This window comes from Martes martes, assembly GCF_963455335.1.
Source record: "Martes martes genome assembly, chromosome: 6".
Lineage (NCBI taxonomy): Eukaryota > Metazoa > Chordata > Mammalia > Carnivora > Mustelidae > Martes > Martes martes.
In genome coordinates this window covers 3652082-3663493 of record NC_137893.1, presented here as the reverse complement: position 1 = coordinate 3663493, position 11412 = coordinate 3652082, and the positions used below count along the sequence as shown (strand labels likewise).

The 11412-nt window shown below is 39.0% G+C and overlaps 1 protein-coding gene across 1 annotated transcript in view; it reads right to left on the bottom strand.

The window, feature by feature from the left end:
- Positions 1-2282: 2282 nt before the first annotated feature.
- LOC308345134 (uncharacterized protein C6orf118) overlaps positions 2283-11412 on the bottom strand; it is a gene marked incomplete at both ends in the record, with an annotated part of 34809 nt that continues 25679 nt past the window's right edge. The window contains 4 exons of the mRNA XM_080807072.1: positions 2283-2370; positions 6342-6403; positions 7158-7211; positions 8686-8867. Of these exons, the coding sequence (XP_080663198.1) occupies positions 2283-2370; positions 6342-6403; positions 7158-7211; positions 8686-8867 (386 nt within the window). The remainder of the gene's footprint in view (positions 2371-6341; positions 6404-7157; positions 7212-8685; positions 8868-11412) is intronic.

The following is an 11412-nucleotide window of genomic DNA, read 5'->3' as shown; positions in this document are numbered from 1 at the left end:
AAATAAAGTTTTTAAAAAAAGATTTTATTGATTTATTTAACAGAGAGAAACACAGCAAGAGAGGGAACACAAGCAAGCGGAATGGGAGACAGAGAAGCAGGCTTCCTGCTAAGCAGGGAGTCTGATGCAGGGCCCAATCCCAGGACCCTGGAATCATGACTTGAGCCAAAGGCAGATGCTTAACTGACTGAGCTACCCGGGTGCCCCTAAATTTAAATTTTAAAATAAAATTTAAAAATTTAAATAAGAAATTTCCTAGTCTGTAAAATAATAACTGTAACCTACCACATAAGATCACATGGGAACTAAAAGAATACAGGTTAAATGCATAGAATGGTGTCTAGCATATAGTAAGTGTTTAGCAAGTGTTAGCATATACTTATAGAAATTTATAGAAAATAATATAATACTTATGAATCTACTATCAATATTAAACATACATTGGGGCGCCTGGGTGGCTCAGTGGGTTAAAGCCTCTGCCTTTGTCTCAGGTCATGCTCCCAGGGTCCTGGGGTCAAGCCCCGCATCAGGCTCTCTGCTCGGCGGGGAGCCTACTTCCCCCTCTCTCTCTGCCTGCTGCTCTGCCTACTTGTGATCTCTGTCAAATAAATAAATAAAATCTTTTAAAAAACATTAAACATACATTAAGATATCAGAATATTTGCTTCATATTTTCTTTTTTATTAACATATGTTTCATATTTTTTAAAAGAAATAAACACCATACATGCTACTGAAATATTAAAGCCAGCCTGAGCCTTCTCTTTTCCCTCTCCTCTTTCCCCTACAGTTAATCAATGTCCTAGAATTAGTGAATTTCATACCAATGCATGTTTGATTTTATATTTATATTAATAATACTAACATGCATGTACTCTACTGAAACTACTTTTTTCACCCAACATTATGGTTTTGCTATTTACTCATGTCGATGTATGTGGGTCTATTTCTTTTATCTGCTTTATAGTGTTCCATTTAAAGACACCACCAGGACCATTACTACCCTACTCAGAAAAAATGATGCTGCTTCTATTTTCTAGTATCAGGGTTATGGGGTGAACATCAATAGATTAAATATCTAGGTAGATAGGAAGAGAGATAGGTAGATGATAGACAGAAGGACAAGATAGAGAACAAGAGGAAATGGGGAAGAGAAGCCTCCTTAGGTGCGTGTGCATGAGCTTCTTTAGGATAAACACAGTAAATCGATGTAGACTAGGTCATGTCGCAATAATGAGTTAACCCTGATCGCCACTGGCCTGATCTGACAAAGTTTATGTCTTACACATGTTCTGTGTCCAAAATGGTGGGCTCTGTTTAAGAACTAGGTTCACAGAAGACCCAGTGTCCCAGCAGCCTCACCACCTGGAAGAAACACAAGTCTTTACAACGTCTACAGTAGAGAAATCTCTCTCTCATGGTCCACATTCTGATTAAGAAATCCCCTTGTTCACCTATTTCTTTGCATAAAACACAGTGCCATCCTCTCTAAGGGAGACAAATCCCCCCCGTCACTACATCCAGCTCAAAGTCCAAGATCCCTAAAGGATACACAGTTTTTTCTTTTCCATCCTTTGAAAACCAGGATAATTGCAATACATTTACGAGTGGATGTTCATACAAAGGTGAGGACACACACAGCCGTGCATGGTCTGTAGCACTCCCGAAGCCCTACAGAGAAGCCCAAGGCGCAGGGTGAAGTCTGACAGCATCGTGCAGAGCTCTCGTTCATTGCCCTTGTCACTGGTTTGGCCGTCCTTTGCCCTCCTCGGGCGCATCTGAAGTGGACTTAAGGGACTATGTTGTCTTAGGGGATGTATGGATTCCTCAGCCTGCCCTCTGCTCTTCGTGGATGTTCAGGGGACCCAGGGCTGTTAAAGCTTTTGGGCAGCAATGGACTCACTTACCTTGGTTTCCTGATTGCCTGTAATCGTCAAACTCCCTCAGAAACTCAGAGCCCTTCCAGTCCATTTGCTTCCAGTCAGTTCCAAGCGCCCACGGTTTGCTTAGAGCCGCTCTCAGATCTCTTTCCTGTCTCCTCCGCATGGCTCATCCCTAATTGTCCATTCTCCAGACAGGAGGCTATGGGCTTTGATGAAAAGGCCACACTTGTACTGTATTCTTTACTTTCAGGCATATAATCTGCCTGTAGATGTTTTAAAACTTCATCTCTTGAATCTGTAAACTGAAATCAGTCATCTTTTCCCACTCTGAGAAGTCACATTTCTGTTTCTCTGCACTCCCCTTTATTTCTTTCTACAAATAAGCTGATCTCTCCAGAGCTCATCCTTCCTGTCGTGTCACAATCATCCCACATCGGCCCAAACAAGCTACATAACCCTCATGCCAGCAGGCATGATTCTGCAGGATTCTGGGAAAACACAGGTATTCAGTGAGCTTGTTGCCAAATTACATCCCAACCATTCATGTCGATTTACACTTGCTCCAGCAGTGGGTTAAAGTGTACCTACCCACAACCTTGTATCCTTTAGTTTTATCAGGCTTTCTTTTTCGCTGTTGGCATTCTTTTCACAAGTCTGTACAACAAACAACTACCAGCTCCTTGAGGATTCGGGCCATGTTTTCTTTCTTTCTTTCTTTCTTTCTTTTTTAAATTTCTTTTCGGTGTTCCAGGATTCATTGTTTATGCACCACACCAAGTGCTCCATGCAATACGTGGCCTCCATAATACCCACCAGCAGGCTCACCCAACCCACCCAACCCCTCCCCTCCAAAACCCTCAGTTTGTTTCCCAGAGTCCACAGTCTCTCATGGTTCGTCTCCCCCTCCCATTGGCCATATTTTCATTTCCATTCTTCCCGCAAGCAGCAACCATCTGAAAGGTACTTGAAGGTTGATCTAATGAATGTTGCTTGAATACACGAATGACTGGTGGGATTACTTATATTACTTTTAAGTGAAAAGTTTACCAATTCAAAGAATAACCATAACAAAGTGCCAGCTACAAGAGTTTGATCTTGACAAGGTCTGATTACAACCGATGTCACATCTCTTCGAAAACAGTGCTTTTGTGACACCAGAATAAAGACCAAACAACAAAGGGACCTTCCAGACCCCCTTCGCCTCCCCAGGAAATCCACTCAGGCCTTCCTGACTAAAGTCCCCTTAAACAGACCAGCACGCCCTTCTGCCTCTAGATCCAGCCTCCCCCCCTTTCTAATCGGATCATCCCTGAATCCTGCCTCTCGGGTCAATGGCCGTCCCTCGCTCAACAAGCAAGTAAATTCGGCTTTGATTGTTGGTCTGTTTTCTTCTCACTCCTAGCAGTCTTTATGTCACTGCAATGTATAAACATGTTTCCCTAGATCTTGACCAGTGATACATATAAAGGGCACAGCATAATGCCGTGGTCAAACTCTAGGAATTGTGCACACCAAATCTGGGATTGGATTCCTGCTCTGTTTTTCACAGTGTAGTTAAACAAATCAATTCACCCCTTCACGTTTTTATTCTCTCCGCCGTATGATGGGAAATAATGGTGCCTACTTAATAAGATCCCAGCGAACATGAATAACCAATAGAAGCCAACTTGAACTTAGAGAATTCAACAAACATTAATAAAGTCCAATTTATTGCTATATGTGGTGGCATTTGCAGCTTCAGCTGCCACCATTTCATCTCCAAAAGCAGGATGACTCCTGCCCCAGCAAGAAGTACTGGATTTAAACAGAGCTGACATTGACCTCCCCGTCCATAGGAAGCAAAACCTGTTCACCCCCCAACAAACACCACCGCTCTCTCACCCTGAGCTCAAACTCTACTCTTCCAGATTGGGATCAAATCACCCCTACCTTTGGTCCTCACCACAGCCCTATATACGGCTGTCCAAAGAAACTGCACTTGTATTTGTTCTAAGGGCTCAGACTAGATTATAGGCAAAGTGGGCATTAAAAAAAATCTTAGTCACGGGACTCCTGGGTGGCTCAGTGGGTTAAACCACTGCCTTCGGCTCAGGTCATGATCCCGATGAGTCCTGCATCGGGTTCCCTGCTCAGCAGGGAGCCTGCTTCTCTCTGCCTCTGCCTGCCACTCTGCCTGCTTGTGCGCACTCGCTCTCTCTCTCTCTATCTGACAAATAAATAAATAAAATACTTTTAAAAAATCCGAGTCACAATGTTGCCACAAAGATCACAATCAGTCAAGACCCGCATGTATTGCAAAGCACCATGCCAGTGCTGTAACCTTTCAGAGCACTGCATCACTTACAATCAGTAAAGATTATTCAGTTTATGAATGTTAATTCTATGATTGCTACATTAAATGTTTATATATAAACTTGCATTGGCAAATAAGAAACATATTTGATCTGTATTGTAGCAGTGCTGAATTTCTTATTCCGATAAAATAATTGAAAGTATTTTTCTTCGGAGAAAATTACTGAAGGAAAGCAGAAAATACTCTAAGAACTACTATTGCTATGAATATGTATACAAAAGGAAAACTAATCACATGCACACATGTATTTATTCCAATATCTTGAGTAGGATACATATACTACGTTAACTTTATTAGAGATTAAAACTGACAAAATGAGATGTATCTTCATTAATTTATAAATCTGCAAACATTCGTGCTATGCACATGATGGCTATGAATTTTCATAGGTCATTTTCCAATCACTTGAGTTAGTTTCTGTTTCCTTTAAGTTTACAAATTCTTTAATAAAATCCCAAAGGTTCCTTAAACACAAGTGAACACAATAGATTAGACAAAAATGCTTCAAGCATAAGAGAAAATTTTAAAACAAACATTTATTTTAAGACATAATTACTCAAAAACACAAAGTAAGACTCTGTAATCTTCCACTTCCATTTTAAAGGATTTCTTGCAGAATTTTGGCCTGGAATGTAGCAAAGATTCTCCTTGTATTTGGACACAATCCCCTGCAGTGTTTTCCAGACTAAGTATAGTGAAGCAGCAGACGTAGATTTATCTTGGAGATAATGATGTTTAAACTTTAGGTCCATCCACTCTCATTGCCAAAACTGTGGAAGGAGCCTTCCCAATTTTGTATGTGTAATTCTATCTTCTTTTCTTTGAGGACACCCAACATAATACAACCCACCTGTGTGGTTCACTCAGTCACTATTCTACCACTGTTCTCCCGTGACTCTCTCTACCATGTGAGCTAGAAAGTAGAGTGTACTATTTCCTAGACTCCTTTGTGGCTAAGGATTGTCTTGGGATATGGTGCTGAGCACTGAGATATGGGTGTAAGTCCCTGAAAGCACTTCCCCTTCTAAATAAAACAGAAAAGTCTCCTGATGAGAAGCTCTTTGCCTTTTGTCCTCCCCTTTCCCCTTTATTTCTCTATGGGATGTGGACCCATGCCTGAAGATAGTCACACTGCGGCCTCCAAGAGGAAAGCCATACTTGAGAAAAACAAAGAAGAAGGATAGAAGATACTGGTTCCTTGATATTATCATTGAACCGAGGCCACCTACAACTAAATGTCTTTTAACTGTTGTTACAAATTAGCACTTTCCATACTTAAACCAGCAATGGTTTTCTGTTGCTCGCAGCCTTACCAAATCCTGAAATGTGAACTGTAGTACCAATTCTAAGAAAATTAACTATATAAAGCTAAATTTATGTAATTGATACTATAAATCAGCCATTTCATTTTTAATTTAAAATTGTCAGAGTGGAGAGAGTCAGTTATCATATGGTTTCACTTATTTGTGAAACATAAGGAATAGAATGGAGGACATTAGGAGAAGGAAGAGAAAAATGAAGGGGGGGGAATCAGAGGGGACAGGAGACAAACTGAGGGTTTTAGAGGGGAGAGAGATGGGGGGATGGGTGAGCCCGGAGATGTGTATTAAGGAGGGCACATGTTGCATGGAGCAATGGGAATTATATGCAAACAATGAATCTTGGAACACTGCATCAAAAACTAATGATGTACTGTATGGTGACTAACATAACATAATAAAAAAAAAAAACCTGTCAGAGTAATAAATGCACAGCATTCTTCAAAACTTTAATGTCACTAAAAGCCATATAATTTGAGAAAGGAAAGTCACCACAGTCACCATCTCCCCACCTTCCTGATCCCTGCCTGTGAGAAATCACCCTCAATTCTTCAGTTCTTTCCAAAGAATTTATTTCTACATTGCCAAGTAATATATAGTGATTGAGATTTAAATCTCGGGCTAAGAATTCTTGAGCCCAGGAAAGAATATAACATATGTATTTAAAGCAAACACTCATGAATATAAACATTTCAGAGCACTGTGCTGTCTAATGCAGATGTGAGTGGACGGTTTTGAGGAGAGCGTGAGATTGCCTCACTTCTTTCATCGCGTCCTCAACACTTACCGCTGCTCGTCCTCGCTCATCCTACTCTTCTCCATGGTCTGCTTCACCCGGCTTTCAATAACCTGCAGAACCAAAGTCATGTGGGCGTGTATAATGGCATGATACTGACCTTCTCTGATAAGAAGATTGAATCAAAATTGAATACCACTTCTAGAATCAGGCACAACATACTAATGTACATTGTATATACGACAGAGGGATATACATATCCAATTGAAGCAGAATTACAATCTGTTAAGCAGCAAATTGTTAGTGCGTGTTCTGGAAGGGTATCCTGAAAGTCATTAGAGAGCCAATTCATTATATTCCCTGTTACCAGATAAACTCATTACAACTCACTGTTATATGTGCAAGGGTTAGAGAAAAGGTCAATTCTGATCGGCATATTCAATTATTAAAAAAGGATGTTTATTTTTTTCATTAATACGTTAGCTACACATGTCCAGTTTTAAGCTAATGTCTGCATAGTGAGATATTCTCAGCATTACAGAAAGTTATCATTTAGAAAAATAATGTATTTGGGGCTCCTGCGTGGCTCAGTGGGTTAAAGCCTCTGCCTTTGGCTCAGGTCATGATCCCAGGGTCCTGGGATCGAGCCCCGCATTGGGCTCTCTGCTTGGTGGGGAGCCTGCTTCCCCCTCTCTCTGCCTGCCTCTCTGCCTACTTGTGATCTCTGTCTGTCAAATAAATAAATTAATACATCTTTTAAAAAAGGAAAAATAATGTATATATTCTTATTTTGTTTAGGACAAGGGGCACACACACATCAATAAAGGAAATATTCCTATTGAAAAACATTAATTCACAAATACTTACATGCATTTTCTTCTTTAAAATTCGATTTGCTGTTTCCAATTTTATAGCTTCAGTCTGAAGAAGAAATGGTTTTAAAAGTAAGATACTTGGTTAAGAATATTTGTTAAATATTTCCTCCATTTATGGGACAAAGAGTATTATGTAAATGATGTTATTCTAATTTCAAAAGTACCCAATAGCATACCATTTAAAAACAGATGAATGAACAAAACATGATTTGAAGGACATGTGGCAAAGAGAGATCAGTAACCTCCTAGGTCTAAAACTAGAGGAGGTAAGGGTTGATATTAGAAAAACCCAGAGAATTTTAGGGAAATTCTAAAAAAGTCCCTTAATTTTTGTAATTAATAACAGATTTTGTTAAGGTGGCTGGATACAATATAAAACACAAATATCAGGGGCACCTGGGTGGCTCAGTCGGTTAAGCATCTGACCCTGATTTCCATTCAGGTCAGGATCTCAGAGTCACGAGATGGCTCCCCACGGGGGGCTTTGTGCTCAGCGTGAAGGCTGCTTCTCCCTGGCCCTCTGCCCCTCCCCCCACTTATGTGCTCTCACTCGTTCTGCCTCTCATGCTCTCTCTCAAATAAATAAATAAAATCTTAAATAAATAAATAAATAAGAATAGACTGTAAACAAAAAACAGAAGCAAATCTGACACATTATTTTAAAAGAGAGAAAGAAGTCAAAATAAGTTTAAACTATCACCACCTTCCTATACACTTTATAATTCTGCTTTTTAAAAAAAATAGTACTGGGAAAATACATGTAACTATATAACCATGAGAAAAAAAGAATCACGTGTCACTTATAAACTCTATAACTAGGTGATAACATTGAGTCAGATTCTACACAAATAAAAATCAGGTTATAACATATAAAAAGCAGGGCAGTATAACATTTCAAAACATAGATTACAATCTACATTACACTGTTCATCAAAAATTGGTTAGTGATAATTGTTAAAGACTACTTTTAATATAGCAGACTCTCCTTTCTATGCTGATTTCTATCTTCTAAGGTAATTGTACAACTCACTGAAAATCTAACTGTGAGTTTCAGTGTGACACAATGAAAATAATAAGGGCTTTGGAGCCCCAAAAGTATTAAGCTTCAACCCCAGCTTCGCCACCTGTAAACTGTGTCATCTTGGGCAGGTTACTTAAACCCTCTGAGCTTCAGCTCAATCTAATTAGTACATATTAGACACTAAAAGTTGGAGGTCATGAATTTCATGACAAGCATCTTCAAAATTGTTAAACTTCAAGAGACATCAATTGACCTGAAAGAGATCCAATTGGAACCTTTACAGAACTCTACAGAATTTTTAATCACCTTTATTTTTGTTGTTTTAGCTAGATGTATTAATTATTCTAATCATTCGCTACAAATGTTTTGCAACAAAAATATATTTGGACCAATTTTTCCATTATTGTTTGCCCAGCTGCAAAATGAAATTGCTTCATGTGTTTGTCAACATCTTCAAGCAGAAGAACAATGTAAACATTCAAATAAATAAATTACATACCTCTATGCTTTTAATCCTATTCTCAGTGATATGTGAAATTCCCGTATGAAGCAAAGTTGTCTTGATTTCTTTTTCAAGAGCTTGAATTTCATCCCATTTATTAAGTATTTCACACCTCTTCTTTTCAACCTTCTCAATAAGAGTGAGGTGATCCTCATCCATTACATCTTTCTTAGATAATTCTGGAAATATTTTTAAAAGCAAAATAGTACTCTTTATTACATCATCTCTTATTAATGGTATTATGCATTACAAACAGTATTATGTATGTTATATATAGCTATAAAATCTAATGTAAGTCAAGCTCCAAGCACATCAATAAAAATGATCTGATCCAAGAATGGGGATATTCCTCCTCTAATTTATTTATACAATCAACAAGCATTTATTGAGTGCCCAATTTGAGCACCCAACATAATGTGAGGAAGGTGCAAGGACGACTTCGCAGAAGAAGTGTGACAAAGTTGAGACCCAAAGGATGAAAAGGCGTTAGACAAGGGAAGGGAATAATGAATGGGGCAGAAGAGCAGAACTTGGCACGTTTCAGAAAAAAAACAAAAACAAAAAACAACAACAACAACAATATAGTAGGGTGGGAACATTGAGGGCCAGGGAGTGACATCAATTAATACTAGAAAGGAAGCAGGGGGAGATCTGAAAAGGTCTTATAACCTATGTTAGGAAATTAGTCAATGTTGAAGGCTTTTAAGCTGGGGTCAGCACACACAATGGTCTTTCTACAGTACCAAAAGTAGATGAGAAAGGGTGAAGCTGGAACAGGATGACCAGTCAGAAAGCTACTATACTCATCCAAGCAAGATCAGATCAGGATAGTACCTGAGGCATAAAGAGAAGAGGAGAGATACAGAAAAGATTTAGGGAACGGGAGCAAGGAGGGCTTGGTAACTGACTGGATCCAGATGCAGAGGACAGGTAGGTATCAAAATAACACCTAGGTTTCAGCTTTGCTACAGCTAGGAGCAGAGGCAGTCTGATAGGGTGGAGGAGGAAAGATTTCTGCCACAGGCTCTCTGACTCAACTTCCATGTGTTTGGTGATGACATTCACTGAAACAGAGTTTAATCTGGGATGTGCTGAGTTGAGGTGCCTATGGGATACTCAAGTGGTCATACCCAGTAAGTAATTGGATACAGGGATCTCAAGACTAAAAAAGAGATTTGGGCAGGAAAAAGATTTGGAATGAAAGATGTGTGCATTGAACCGAAGACATGTTGGGTTCCAACAAATGTCAATATTGAAGGGTTCAGAAAGGTGATGGAGACATTAAGAGTAACTCGTTGCTGAAGGAACTTCATCATCAAACAGCACAGTTAGATTCTGACTACAGTGGTAAGACAATTTCTTTGAGAAAGAATGACTAATCCTTTTTGGTAGAAAAAAAGCAATTCAAAGAGTCATAACATTTACCCATACATGATGAACAACACAGAAACCACTGCCATCATTCAAACTTGCCAAATTTGGAAGAAGAAAAAACTTTGAAGATGAGTTTTGAAATTTGGGGGAATTAGCTAAACAGATACACAATGAACTAAACAAGAAAGCAGAAACAGCCAGGGTTAAGTTTTTACACAAAAATAAACTATGAAGTCTGATCCCCACCTTAACTTAAGCAGAATGTTATAATCTACAATAATTACCTGGGGACACAGGAGCCAAAAGGAGTGAAAGACCACTTCAATGATCCAATGTTCATTCAATATTACCACTTTTCTACCAAAAGAAGAAGACAAAGGAGGCACCTGGGTGCCTCAGTCAGTTAAGCATTTCCCTTTGGTTCAGGTCATGATCCCAGAGTCCTGGGATCAAACCCCACATTGGGCTCCCTTCTCTGTGTGGAGTCTGCTTGTCCTTCTCCTCTCCTCCCACTAACTCACTCTCTCTCTCTCTCTCTCTCTCAAATAAATAAATAAAATATTAAAAAAGAGAAAGAGAGAAAAAGACTGAGGTACCAGAAGGGGGAAGTTCCACAGAAAATACAAACATACAGAGGCTCCTGAATTAGAAAGCTTTAGGAAAAGAATAAAGGAAGATGAACACAAGCCACCAGATTTCTTCAACAGCACTGGAAAAATGTCAGAAACAGCTGGAATCAACTACTAAGAAGCCTTTACTACAGTTCTAGAAATTAGCAATGTCTTCTTGTTTATTGTTTTTGAATCACTGATGTTTTATCCTGTTAGCAGTTAGCAATGAAGATCTTAAATCTAAAAGAAAAATGGGACAAATACCATATGATTCCACTCATAAATGGAATCTTGAAAAAAAAAAAAACAAACAAACAAAAAGCAGAATCAGACCTATACCTACAGAGAACAAAGTGACGGTTGCCAGAGGGAAGGGGCTAGAGGGATGGACGAAATGAGTGAATTGGAGAGGAAGACTCAGGCTTACGGTTACAGAATGAGTAAGGCACAGTGTCAAAGAGCAGAGCATAAGGAATTCAGTCATTGATACTGTAACAGTGATGTACTTGGATAGATGATAGCTACACTCCTGGTGAGCATCCCATAATGCACGAATGTGTCAAATCACCAAGTTGTACACCTGGAATTAATGTAACATTGTGTCAGTTATACTCATATTAAAAAGAAAAGAAGAAAGAAGGGAAGAAAAGAAAAGAAGAGAAAAGAAAAGAAAAGAAAAAAAAAGAAAAGAAAAGAAAAGAAAAGAAAAGAAAAGAAAAGAAAAGAAAAGAAAGTGGTG